Raw genomic sequence first — 14713 nt, 5'->3', positions numbered from 1 at the left:
TGAAACGGTAATCATTTGTTTGTCTGTACATTAACCTATCGGTTTCCGTCCTATCCGGATAATTCCTTAATGGTGCGTTGTTTTTTTGTCTTGGAGTGTAATTAGTTCCCAAACAGTTAGTGCCCATTAAAATAGTGGCACCTGGTCGGTATTGCTCTGCTGTAGGCAGTAAGGACAAATCTATTTTCGCTTTCTGCAAGCTGTGTAGCATGTGAACGTACAATGAGATGACAAAAGTCATGGGATACCTCCTAATACCGTGTCAGACCTCAATTTGCAGCACCTCGACGTGGCATGGACCCAACAAGTTGGAAGTCCCGTAGAAATAGTGTGCTATACTGCCTCTATAGCCGCCCGTAATTGCGGAAGTGTTGCCGGTGCAGGATTTTGTGCACCAACTGATCTCTCGACTATGTCCCATAAACGTCCGATGGGATTCATGTAGGGCGATCTGGGTAGTCAGATCATTCTCTCGAAAAGTCCAGAATGTTCTTCAAATCAATCATGACATGGTGCACTGTCATGCTTAAAAATTTCGTCGTTGTTTGGAAACATTAACTCCATGAATGGCTGAAAATTGTCTGCAAGTAGCCGAACAGACCAGAGGACCCAGTCCATTCCATATAAACACAGCCCACACCGTTATGGAGCCACCACCAGCTTCAACTGTGCCTTGATAGCTACTCGGATCCATAGCTTCGTGGGGTGAGCGCCACACTCTAACTCTACCATCATCTCTTACCAACTGAAATCGGCACTCATCTTCCCAGGCCACTGTTTCCAGTCGTCTTTGATCCAACCTATTTTGTCACGAGCGAAGGAGAGACACCGCAGGCGATATCATGCTGTTAGCAGAGGCACTCGGATTGGTCGTCTGCTGGCATTACCCATTAATGCCTAATTTCGAAACTTCCTGGCAGATTAAAACTGTGTGCCGGACCGAGACTCAAACTCGGTACCTTTGCCTTTCGCGGGCAAGTGCTCTACCAACTGAGCTACCCAAGCACGACTCACGCTCCGTCCTCACAGCTTTACTTCTGTCAATACCTCGTCTCCTACCTTCCAAACTTTACAGAAGCTCTCCTACGAACCTTGCAGAACTAGCGCTGCTGAAAGAACGGATATTGCGGAGACATGGCTTAGCCACAGCCTGGGGGACCTTTCCAGATTGAGATTTTCACTCTGCAGCGGAGTTTGCGCTGATATGAAACTTCCTAGAGCACTTGCCCGCGAAAGGCAAAGGTCCCGAGTTCGAGTCTCGGTCCGGCACACAGTTTTAATCTGCCAGGAAGTTTCATATCAGCGCAAACTCCGATGCAAAGTGAAAATCTCATTCTGGAATGCCTAATTTCACCGGACTGTCCTAACGGGTACGTTCGTCGTACGTCATACGTTGATTTCTGCGGCACTCAAGACCGTCACTCCTGGTTGTCGGTCCTTATGGCGGGCGACCACAGTTCGAAGCGGGACTCATCACTGAAGACAATTCTACTCCATTCAATGAGATTCCAGGCCGACGCTGCTAAAACGAATAACTTAGAAGTAGATACGCTCGGTGTTCCGAAGTAACTTAAGTCACGTAATAATGGCAAGTATTCCGGTCCAGATTACATACCAGTTTGGTTTCTTTCGGAGTAAGCTGATGTAACACCTCCGTATTTAACAATCATATACAACCGCACGCTAGACGAGAAATCCGTGCCTTTGGAATGGAAAGATATAAAGGTCATGCTAGTACAAAAGAAAGGAAATAAAAGTAATCCACTGGCTTATAAACCAACATCAGTGTTTTTTAACAGTGTGAAATACATGGAAGACAACGATCTGTTGACACGTACTCAGCACAGGTTCAGAAAATATCGCTATTGTGGAACACAACTGGCTCTTTATTCGCAGGAAGTAACGAGTGCTGTCGACAGGGGACTTAAAGTTGTTTCCACATTCCATAGAATTCCGGAAGATTTTTAATACTGTTGCTAACAAGCGGCTTTTTTGTTAGCAATGACAAGTCTACTCAAACGCAGCTGCCCTCGGTCGTTAAGCCGGCCGTGGTGGCCGAGCGATTCTAGACGCTACAGTCTGGAGCCGCGCGACTGCTACGGTCGCAGGTTCGAATCGTGCCTCGGGCATGGATGTGTGTGATGTCCTTAGGTTAGTTAGGTTTAAGTAGTTCTAAGTTCTAGGGGACTGATGACCTCAGAAGTTAAGTCCCATAGTGCTCAGAGCCATTTGAACCATTTTTTTGAGCCCTCGGTCGTTAATTGAAGGCCGTCGGCCAGAGCGTTGTACGTGGTGAGAGATAATTCCTGAAATTTGGTATTCCTGGCACAGTCTTGACACTGTGGATCTCGAAATACTGAATTCCCTAACGATTTCCGAAGTGGAATGGTCCATGCGTCTAGTGCCAGCTAGACATTCCGCATTCAAGGCCTTTTAATTCCCGTCGTGGGGCCACAATCAGGTCGGAAACTTTTTCGGGCAATGACCCGAGAGCTTATGAAAGCACTGACAATGCTCTGCCAGTTCACATCTTTTGAACGCGAGACTGCCGCCGTCTGTATACGTGTACATGGCTGTGCATCGATTTGTGTCACCTCAGTGTCATTCTCAATGGAGAAAAGTCTTCTGAAGTAAGAGTGATTTCAGGTGTGCCGCAGGGGAGTGTCGTAGGACCGTCGCTATTCACAATATACATAAATGACCTTGTGGATGACATCGGAAGTTCACTGAGGCTTTTTGCAGATGATGCTGTGGTGTATCGAGAGGTTGTAACAATGGAAAATTGTACTGAAATGCAGGAGGATCTGCAGCGAATTGACGCATGGTGCAGGGAATGGCAATTGAATCTCAATGTAGACAAGTGTAAAGTGCTGCGAATACATAGAAAGATAGATCCCTTATCATTTAGCTACAAAATAGCAGGCCAGCAACTGGAAGCAGTTAATTCCATAAATTATCTGGGAGTACGCATTAAGAGTGATTTAAAATGGAATGATCATATAAAGTTGATCGTCGGTAAAGCAGATGCCAGACTGAGATTCATTGGAAGAATCCTAAGGAAATGCAATCCGAAAACAAAGGAAGTAGGTTACAGTACGCATGTTGGCCCACTGCTTGAATACTGCTCAGCAGTGTGGGATCCGTACCAGATAGGGTCGATAGAAGAGATAGAGAAGATCCAACGGAGAGCAGCGCGTTTCGTTACAGGATCATTTAGTAATCGCGAAAGCGGTACGGAGATGATAGATAAACTCCAGTGGAAGACTCTGCAGGAGAGACGCTCAGTAGTTCGGTACGGGCTTTTGTTAAAGTTTCGAGAACATACCTTCACCGAAGAGTCAAGCAGTATATTGCTCCCTCCTACGTATATCTCGCGAAGAGACCATGAGGATAAAATCAGAGAGATTAGAGCCCACACAGAAGCATACCGACAATCCTTCTTTCCATGAACAATACGAGACTGGAATAGAAGGGAGAACCGATAGAGGTACTCAAGGTACCCTCCGCCACACACCGTCAGGTGGCTTGTGGAGAATGGATGTAGATGTAGAGTGTAAACGTAGCGGCTGTCGGCTGGCGCGTCCTGGATGTTCCCTTCCGTTTGTGGGGGTTGCGCGGTGACGGCGGTGCAGCATTGTTTCCGGGAGGCGTCAGCAGCTGTGGCGCTGGTGAGGCGGTCGGCGGGCGGCGGGCGGCGGCTGGCGGCGGTATATAGGTGGGGGCGGGGTGCGGCGTGCTGGCAGCCCGCTCTCGCGCTCAGACATGTGGCGGCTCCTGCTGGCGGCGGCGGTGGCTGCGGCGGCGGCGGCGGCGGCGGCGGCGGCCGCGCGGGAGATACTCGTCTGGCGCGACGAGTTCGACACGCTGGACCCCGCCGTCTGGGACCACCTGGTGACCGGCTCGCGCGGCTACAACAGCGAGTTCCAGTACTACCGCAACAGCCGCCAGAACAGGTGCGACCCGGCGCCGCGCCGCGCCCGCCTTGTAGCGTAGCGGTACGAGCACTGGTTGCTGGCTTAAGGTGTACGAATGTCACCACATATTCAGCTTCTGTGTCAGTTTCACGAGGTCCTTACTTGACTAAATCATCGCTGTGGAAAAAAAAAAACCTTAGACTGTTGCTAATCCGGCCATTACGTGCACATATGGGTGACATATTAGCAGAAGAGCCGGATTATTGAGAGTGTCTTACATTTAGTGTAAACACATAAGGATTAACTCTCGAGCGGGCGAGCCTACGTATAAAGTGTGCCAGTCGCAAGTTGTCTTGTTCCGTTCCGTTGTTGTTTTACGATTCTGAGCCCATACGTATTCCTTCACCATCGCTCCAGCTAACACAGTGATAAGCTGTTCTCATGCAAGAAAATGGCGCAGATTACGAGCTAGCAGCAGAATCCTATAAATAGGCACTTGTCTACGAGAGAATTAATAATCGAATAAGCGAATGTCTGGGATCTGACGCAAATGCACTGTTTTCTCTTTCTTTATTGTGATTTCATTCCCCTGCCCCATATGGGCAGGGGAGGGCTGTCAGCGGCACAATTCGCCGCTCTTCAGCCGACTGACATGACAACTTAAAATAAGAATAAAATGTTACATACATAAGGCGAAAAAAAGGGGAACTGAAAACAGAATAATGGGAGAAAATGGAGGTAAAAATAGACTGACATGGAGACGTTCATGGAGGACAGTTAAAAAAGTCACCAGAAAGTTAAAAAACACAGTTGGCGATTCTTAAAACACAGAGAAGACACTGAATGGACATGCACAGGTTATGTACTGGTTAATGCTTAGGCTGGGTCATTACTGTGGGGTCATACTTGTACGCGGGAACAGAGTGATGTAATGACATTTTATTTTGTTATTAAACAGTCCTTTAGTTCATTTAGTGTACATTTATTCTATCGTTGTTGAATGAAACTAAGATTAAACTGTCATTTTGCACATACCTGTTTACCTTGGTAACATAAGGACAGCTGTTCTTTACATGTGTTCGAAGTACGCCGAGCGCCCTCTCGCGTTACGAAAAACAGCGCGTCAGCTCGAGGGTTAATTCTACAGATAAATTCAGTTTCATAGAAGACTTAGTCCTTGAGTTTGTACATAAACAGTATCAACAGTCACTATAAAACACGTCCCAAATTTTTAACTGTCGCAATGATGATAAGCGGCAGCTGTGTGCTTTATCGCACAACGGCTTTACACTCATTGCAACGGTACGTCATGTTTCTAATTGTTGCATAAAGTGCTCAAGGAAGATGTCTGTAGCTTCAGCATCAGCAGCGTGAGGTACCTTCGTTTTTTCTCCTCCTATGTCCTCTTCTTCATCACTTTCGTTATAACTTTCCTGCACGCTCTTGATTATCTCTTCGTCTATTAAAATTGGCCATAAATAGTTGCTCGTCCAACATTGTACTCAGCACCTACCAATTTCTGCGAAGAACCTCAGTTGAACTTATGCCTAATTTCGCGTTTCTGCTTGAGGTCTAGTATAATGTGTTTCCTTTTAGAAGCCGTGATACTGAATCGTAAAGAGAGCCACAATTTCAATTACGTATAGCACTTACTAACATTGTAATTAACTAAAAACATCGTCGCACACGAGAATTCACTATTGTACGCGTCATTTCCGCTAGAGCGACTAGAGGTTGGATGTGAACCGGATTACTGAGAGGCCTGACTAGTGACGGCCGGATTAGAAAGAGTTTAGTGCGTTTACTTAGCAGGTAAGAGTGTTATTATTTCGATTGCCGTCAGGCTTGCTGGTCTGATAAGCTGAGTTCGCTAAAGCGAAGTGGCCACCGGTTCAGCGCACTGAGTTGGAATTTCGTTTTGAAACATCAGCGAATTTCAGTTACCATGCCGATTATTTTCGCAATATTCTAGTCTTTATTTAAGGGTCCTTTTTCCTTAGGAATTAAACTACCAGTTTCCATGTTTGCTTGGACAATATATATATTGTGAAGATTCCGCTTTGAATAAAGCATAATTGGTTGTTTTTCTTTCTTCACCCCTACATCTTTCGGTGATGTTGCAGCACCATATCTTTATTTTATCTAACAGAACATATTTGAAGTTCACGTTCGTGTCCGTCTTCTGGAGTGCAACTGATATTTCAATACAGTTCAGCATCTACAATTGTATTTCGTAAGCAGTGGAACAGTCCTAACTGCGGATACATTTGTGAGAATTCTGACATTGTGGAAATTGCAACATCAAGAAGAAAACTGCTGATGACGAACTGCACCGAAGTACTAGCTGTACTGCAGAATACAGGCAACGATACGAGTCACGAAATGTGCTATTAAGTAAAATGAATAGAAACTCGCTGATGGTGGTGAAGCATCACTGCAACATGTACGAGTAAATGGTGAAAACTAGAAAAAGTATTTTGCTTAAGGTAGAATCTCCAGAAAATATTTATTATTCTGTTCTTTTCTTTGGTAGTGCGTGACACAGCGTAGTGCGCAAAGTACTGAAGCAGCGAGTGGAAACAAGGCAAAATCCTGCGAGAAACCACAGATAACATCAGGTCTGCTATGGTCAGTACTCTGACGATGTTGAAAACAAAGAAAACAAAAGTTTTCTTTAATTATTCCTGTATCCAATGAAAACTATTACCAGACAGCCTAAGAAAGGTGTTCCGGCCACTTTTCAGTGCTGTAATCGCATATTTATATAAATTATCTCTGCATTTTAGAGCCCGGAATCTACAACTGATGGTTGATATACTGTCCGGTATGATAATGACGAAGCAGCAACAGTCACTACTTCCTGCTGAATTTGACTCTTCTTGGAGACGTGATCACAAAACTCATGCATGTTCCACGTCAAGCTTGTGGGGTGTATGCATCACTTTTTACTGAAAGTCTAATCCAAAAATAAAAAATTACTTTTTTGACATCACCTCTTATTGAAAACTTATTTTTGCTGGAAAGTTGTTTGGATGGTTGTTTTTCGGGGAACAGGACAATTAGGGAAACTGGAACTCTTACTACATGATATCTGATTACACGTCGCAAGTTAACATTGTCTGCTGGACCAGGATTCAAACCTGAATCTTTGAATTTCTCTGCCAGTGATACACCAGTTAGGCATTTTTTCGAGAAAAGCTGGTAGATTCAGTGACCATTTGAAGATTCGAGTTGTGAGTGAGTCGCAGTGTAATGGTGCAATTAGTGGTGCAGTATATGGAAAAGGCGGAATCCAGGTTCTCTCTTCCCATACAATCAATGCAACATTGTGTTCGCCAGAGAGGAAAAGGCTGCAGGTAAAGACATTTATTTGAACCTCGCAAAACGACGTATCGATTTGATCAAAAGCACAGACATCTCGTAACATAAGCTGGCTTTGATCAGTAACCATAAAACTAATTGGGCTTTAAATCATCAGTTCTCCAGTTTTGTGTTAGTTTTCTTATCTGATATTTTATAGACGACTCATTACGTTTAGGTGATTAGTCACCGGTATTGTCGTGTGTCCGTTAGTTTTTTAAGTACATTTTTTTGAGGGAACGGGATGTGCAGGCAGAGTTTCTTAGACGCAGTAAATGAATTTTATCCGCTTTATCTGCTTACGAAATAGCCGAAGTGAAACTGTTACCAGAGCTTAGGAACGCGAGTGCTGTTTATCCTGTGGAGCAGACGACAGTTCTACGTCTCACGTAGCTTCAGAAATGTGATAATTCATCCATCAGCGTAATTTTCTGCGGGGACACTCCATCTAATCATGTTCTCTCTCATCATTTGATGGTCACAATAATTTCTCTATCAATTCCCCGCGTTTGATTACACATTAATTTTGATAGAAGCCTACAGAAAAACTCTGCTTAGATACATGCACAGTCTGAAAAAAAGGCCAGGGCTGCTCACGTTTGTCATGCCATATTACTGATCTACTGTTTTTCGACCTCATAATGCGTCGTTATGGTGTAACATGTTTAAGTAAAAAAAAGCAATTGAATTGCAATGCCGACGAGTAATTTACTACAGGCATCAGGCTTGTGGCCCTCCACCGGAAGTTAAAAGAACAGCATAGCTTCACGAAAAGTGGCACACAAAAATATTTGGAACAGCCGAAGGAACGAACGCTGGAGCGTGTGCAATCTATACTTTCTCATCACCTAGAAAGAAAGCATTGATTACACAAAAGAGAGCAATAAGAATAATATGTGGTGTTCACACGGTGTCATCTTGTGAAGAAGTTAGGCCTTCTAATGGTCCTTCACATTTGAAAAGAACAGTAATGCCCATACTTACACCACTAGAAGAAAAATGACCTTTATTACCTTGTAAGTAGGACATAGTAGGCTGTTTAGGTTTTTTTATTGGTAACGCCACCTCTGTATGAAAATCACTGGCTGTGCTGTGTGCAGTCTGTGGCTGCTTTGCATTGTTGTAATACTCGCCATTGTAGTGTTAGGCAGCTGGCTGTGAACAGCGCGTAGCGTTGCGCAGTTGGAGGTGAGCCGCCAGCAGTGGTGGATGTGGGGAGAGAGATGGCGGAGTTTTGTAATTTGTCATGAACTGCTATATTTATATATGATGATATCAAGGTAAATACATTGTTTGTTCTCTATTAATATCTTTCATTTGCTAACTATCCCTATCAGTAGTTAGTGCCTTCCATAGTTTGAATCTTTTATTTAGCTGGCAGTAGTGGCGCTCGCTGTATTGCAGTAGCTTGAGCAGCGAAGATTTTTGTGAGGTAAGTGATTTGTGAAAGGTATAGTTTAATGTTAGTCAGGGCCATTCTTTTGTAGGGAATTTTGAAAGTCAGATTGCGTTGCGCTAACAAAATATTGTGTGTCAGTTTAAGGACAGTCTTGTATAATTGTTCAAAGGGGACGTTTCAACCTATTAATAAAACTGTCAGTGGCTCAAAAAAAAAGAGTTCAATACGCATCAACAAAAATTTTTGATCATTTGCTGAAGAACATAAAATGGCTGTCAGGTAACAAAGCAAGATTTAAGTGTGACCTAAAATTATTTCTTCTGGACACATTCTACAGTTCCGTAGGGGAATTTTTAATGAAAAACTGGTAGCCTGTGTAGTTGCACGAGTAGGACTGAAAAATAATATGTTCATAAATGTTAAACTAATCTTGCATACAGGTCCTGTAAACTTATTCTTGCCACAACATTTCGATAAAAAAAAAAACGGTCAGATGATGTATGGAACGTGTAACTAACTGTCGTTTCCTTTGAGTCACTTCTCGCTCTCGTCTTTTGGCAGAACGCAAAACCACCACTGTAGTAAACGGTTCGTCCACTGCCACTTCGTGGACTGATTTTTATGAAACCTGTCACAGCTTAACGACTCAGTTCCAGGTAGCAAAACAGTTCCATCCTAATACGTCCACAGAAAATACAGGTAGTTCCTTTTCCATCATGCCTTGTGTATACACTACGTCTGTATTGCGCCTAAAGCTATGCCACACGTCTAGTTTAGGCGCTTTGTGGGTCATCGCGTTCTAACCCTTTGAGGCGCGTGAATGCTGGGAGCTGTGCGCGCGGTAGCACGTAGGAGTGTGACAGCCGCAGCTGATCAACAGGTTCCCGATGTCGGTGTGTGCGCTCTTGTAGATCTGCGGCCAAGGCTGGCTGCGAGCAGAGTACAAGGTCGGCCGCAGCGATCAGCTGATGAGGCAGAAACGTCTCTTCTGCGCTCCGCACGGAAGGACAGGCCAAGCACAAAGCAATTGACAGCACTACCTTCATGAGCATTAGCTCTTTCAGCGCTCTCATACGTTTCTTTCGTAGTTCGTTTTCGCCACGCCATGGAACGTTGAAATCGATGGAATAGTGCGACTATAGCTTAATTCTAGCACACAGTAAGCAGTTTCTTCGAATACTGGAGACTTCTAGCGCAATGTTATTACGTTATTTATCAAACTCAAAAACAAAAGACTAATCCCTTTCCGTGTACCGTAAGAGAGGCATATGCGATATAGGATAATAGAAAGCAACAAAATAAAATCAAATGGCATTGTCAATATCATTAAAAGCCTTCTGAGTGTACTATCATGTCATCCTACAAAATTCTCAAATTCATGAAATTTTATAATATCTAACGTTTCAGCCGTGTAGCTGCGATCTTCCCCAGGAAATGTATACCATGTCAACACAGTAAAATACCCGAAATTTCAGCCGTGTTGCTGCGGTCTTCCTCAGTGCGTAGATAAAATTTCAAAATATTAAAATTTTCCGACCTTTCGGACGATTTGCAGGGCCCATCCTCAAGGCGTAAATAAAATGCTAAAATACTAACGTTTTCAACGTTTCTGCCGTGTTTTTGCAGCCTTCATAAGGGTACAAACAAAGCTCTAAAACAATAAAAATTTCTTATGTTTCGGACATATTGTAGTAAAGTTTCTCAGGACGGAGATAAAACTCTAAAATTGTGAAATATCCTACCTTTCGACTGTGTTGCAGTGCTTTTCCTCCCGATATATTGGAAGCCTAAATACTTTTAACAACAGACATTATGTTTAGTAAGAGTACCGACATCCTATGTTCTGTTTTTACACAGGAACATTGATGAATATTTCTTTGTTGAAAGATTCCTCACAGTAAAACAGAAAAAAAAGGAATGGACGCTTGATGAGAGTCGGGTTTTACAACCTTCATATATCTTCATCTACATTGATACTCTGAAGTTTATATCCAAGTGCCTGGCAGAGTTTTCACAGACCCACGTTCAGACACTTTCTCGACCGTTCCACCCTTGAATAGCATATGGGATAAACGAACATCTAAATCTTTCCGATCGAGCTCTGATTTATCCTATTTTACTACGATTGTCATTTCTCCCTATGTGTCTATAGGTGGGAGTCAACAAAATTTGTATTTCACTTTCGGGAGAGATTGTTAGTGACTGAAATTTTGTGAAAAGATCCCGCTGCAACGAAAAACGCCTTTGTCTTAATGACTGCCACTCCAGATCGCGTATCATATCCGCGGCACTCTCTTATATTCCAGGAAAATACAAAACGAGCTGCCCTTCTTGAACTTTTTCGATGTCCTCCGTCAGTACCACCTGCTGCGGATCGCATACCGCACTGTAATACTCAGAAGAGGACGGACAAGCGTAGTGTAAGCAGTCACTTTTGTAGTTCTATTGCATTTTCTAAGTGTTCTGCCAAATAAAACTCAGTATTTGGTTCGCCTTGCCCACAAAATTATCTACGTGATGGCTCCAGCTTAAGTTGTAAGTAATTGTCATCCCTAGCCATTTGATCGAATCTTCATCTTTAAATTTGTATCATTTATCGTGTAACCAAAATTTACCGGATTATTTTAAGTGCTCATATGGAGGAGCTCATACTTTTTATTGTTCAGGATCAGTTGCCACTTTTCGCACCATGCATACCTTGTATAAATTATTTCGTAATTTTTATTGAACTTCTGATCGCTTTACTAGACGGGAAACCACAGCTTCGACTGGAAACACTCTAAGAGGTCTATGCACATTGTCTTTCAAATCACTTATATAGGAGGGCTGAATGAAGTAATGCCTCCACCTTCATAACTCTTCAACAGTTAGCAGCCTTGCTATGCGGCAGGTACTGGCATGTTCCGTAGCCTCTTCTCTACAGCTCCAGTTGGCGGGAAGTCATAGTATTGAACGGTTGTGTTACAGTGATTAGTATGGAACCCTGCGCAGACGGTCTGCCAATGCGATTTAAGCAACATGCAGTCATTGAATTCTTGACAGCAGAAGGTGTCACCCCAAAGGAAATTCATCAGAGAATGAAAGCAGTTTATGGTGATTGTGTTGATGTGAGTACTTTGCGAAGTCTGGCGAGTAAGTTTAAAGATGTTGAGGCGGGAACATCTGACCTGCGTGGCAAACAAAGAGTGGGACGTTCTGTGACAGCAACCACCGAGTTTCACAAGCAAAATGTTGACATGTCGATTCAGGACGATCGTCGTGTGTGTGTGAAATCTTTACTGCTAAGGTTATCAGTCCCTAAGCTTACACACTACTTAACCTAAACTATCCTATGGACAAACACACACACACACGCCCATGCCCGAGGGAGGACTCGAACCTCCGCCGGGATCAGCCGCACAGTTCATGATTGCAGCGCCTGAGACCGCTCGGCTAATCCCGCGCGGCGCGATCGTCGTATCAGTCAGAGAGAAATTGCAAGCACAATCGGCATTTGACATTATTGCTTTGCTTGGCTATCGGAAGATCTGTGCACGATGGGTTCCCCGGATGCTGACTCTTGAAATGAGAGCGCACAGACTTGATATCTGCCAAGAACTCCTCCAGCGTTACGAGAATGAAGGTGACGCCTTTCTCCATTCAGTTTTGACAGGAGACGAGACGTGGGTACACTATTACGACACGGAGACGAAACGTCAGTCTCTGGAATAGCGACACAAAGACTCGCCCCAGAAAAAAAAATTCAAGACGCTGCCCTCAGCTGGAAAAATCATGGCCACAGTGTTCTGTGACGTGATTTACGCAACGTAGAGTCATTGAATCCTTGGCAGCAGAAGGAGTCACCCCATGTTATCCATGTTGATAACATGGGGTGTTACCCACGTTTATTTCCTGAATCGTGTAACAACAATAAATTCAGAGCGTTACATCACAACGCTGGGAACTCTGAAAGGACGACTAACAAGGGCCCGAAACGAAAAGGGAAATTTTTCTCGCAGTATGACAATGCCAAACCACACATTCCACGTGCCACCACAACAGAACTTCAGAGACGGAATCTCACCACCGTACGGCATCCTTCATACAGTCGATTTAGCACCGTCTGACTTCCATCTGTTCCCGATGATGAAAGACCATATGCGGGGACATCATTACGCTTCTGATGAAGACGTTGAGAGAACTGTTAGAGTGTGGTTGCGGAAACAGAGTGTCGACTTCTTTCGTGACGGCTTCAGAGAACTTGTTCATCGTTGGCAGAAATGTATCAAGTTGGATGGTGATTATGTGGAAAAGTGAAAATTGTTAATTAAAGATCACATTCTAAGGATTATTTCTGCGTTTGATTTATTAAAATATTCTCATCCAAACCCAATTAACGAAGGTGGAGGCAATACTTTTCTTTCAACCCTCGTAAATTTCCCACATTGCCCCCAACGCTTATTAGTAAATACTTATGAGTGACTTTAACATATTTTCTTCTACAATACATTTTTCTCTGCAGTGCGTCCGCGACGTTCCGGAGGACGCGTTCTCTCCTTCCATCTTTTTCAGTAAGACTGCAGATTGACGCAGTAAGAAACACGATAACAGTTTATTGCACCGACAATCCGCGAAAACCCTCATTGTCTGTTATGTCATCACGTAAATTTTATCTATAGCAAGCCAGCTAAGTTCTTGAATTATAAGGGATTGTTAATTTTTTTTGCTTCTGTTATGTTAAGTATATTAAGCTGCTCCTTTTATGGTGGTCAGCCTCACTGACAGCTACCTGTTTGCATTTCCATTACAACCACAATGCTGTGACTCGTATTCACGGGTCTTCACAGGACATACACAGAACTGGCAAAAAGTAATCGGATAGCGATATACACATATACAGATGGCGCTAGTATAACATACACAAGATATAAAAGGGCAGTGCACTGCCGGTGCTGTAATTTGTACTCAAGAGATTCGTGTGAATAAGTTATGGAGGTGATTGTGGCCGTACGACCGGAATTAACAATCTTTGAACGCAGAACAGTAGTTGGAGCTAAACGCATGGGACATTTGTTCCAAGGAAAGCCTTTCGCTCTACAGTTTAGTTAGGTACTAAAGTTGGTGATTATGTGGTGGAGGAGGGAGGTGGTATCAAACGGCAGGAATGGGAGGGAGTACTAGCTAATGTCTGATTACAGTCAGGGTTAATGGTCTAAGAAATGTTGGGGATCACTGATCTAACTGATAACAGTCGATCCCAAAATGTCATGTAACATTAAGAGCTCCTTAAAGAGTGTAGTTTTCCTGCTCAGTAACAAACAAATATAGCTACTGAGGCAGTAATATTTTATGACTGCATAATTTATAATTGACTTTGGTGAATTCGGCCGAGAGCTAAGTACAGTTGACCGCTTACTTCAGGGGCAGAGGGACAGGCAGCACGGCCATTGCAGACCTAGAGGATGTGAGACAAGTAATGTTCTGCTGTTTGTCTTCCGGTACTGTCAACTCACGGGCGTGCACGGCCCGCACCGACCAGGTGCCCTGGTATAAATTTTGACATGGAAGTAGCGTCTATTGGTGAATGTGTATTATAGAGATGGTTATCTTCAAACGCGGTACTTGATCGTGGTAAGGAGAATTAAATTAATTACGTCCGTTGTAACACAATACAGTGATTAAAAGAAAAATGACATTCGACACTACTGTGTACTAGAAGTGCAGATTTGGTACTTCTAGTTCGTATTTTAATTGTCTTTTCAACTTTCAGCAGTCTCTTGGGCTTGTGATTATTCTTTAATTGCATTCACTGAAGAGAGGTTGTGACAGTAGTGATTGAAATTGAGCAGTCCCAGGTCGGTAGAGATGTCTTGTTATTTCAGAGTAAACCTGAAACATTGAATTAAAACTTCTGTTTTGCTCCTTATTAGCGCCTGATTTCTTTTTTCTTTTTTTTTGGAGGATCTAAATTTGGCCTTGGCTTTACGTATAGGAAAAATTAAATTTTAAGACTGATCTGAAATTAACCTGAATGACGTGTAACTTTATTCCAGTATCGAAA

General features: G+C 43.4%; 1 protein-coding gene across 1 annotated transcript in view; it reads left to right on the top strand.

Annotated features, from left to right (window-relative positions):
* The first annotated feature begins 3762 nt into the window (after window positions 1-3762).
* Window positions 3763-14713, top strand: part of LOC124594538 (beta-1,3-glucan-binding protein-like) — a 286026-nt gene continuing 275075 nt past the window's right edge. Inside the window, exon 1 of the mRNA XM_047132914.1 lies at window positions 3763-3953. Within this exon, the coding sequence (XP_046988870.1) occupies window positions 3763-3953 (191 nt within the window). The remainder of the gene's footprint in view (window positions 3954-14713) is intronic.

Source organism: Schistocerca americana, chromosome 1 (genome assembly GCF_021461395.2).
Source record: "Schistocerca americana isolate TAMUIC-IGC-003095 chromosome 1, iqSchAmer2.1, whole genome shotgun sequence".
NCBI classification, from domain to species: domain Eukaryota; kingdom Metazoa; phylum Arthropoda; class Insecta; order Orthoptera; family Acrididae; genus Schistocerca; species Schistocerca americana.
This window is presented reverse-complemented; position numbering and strand designations above follow the sequence as displayed.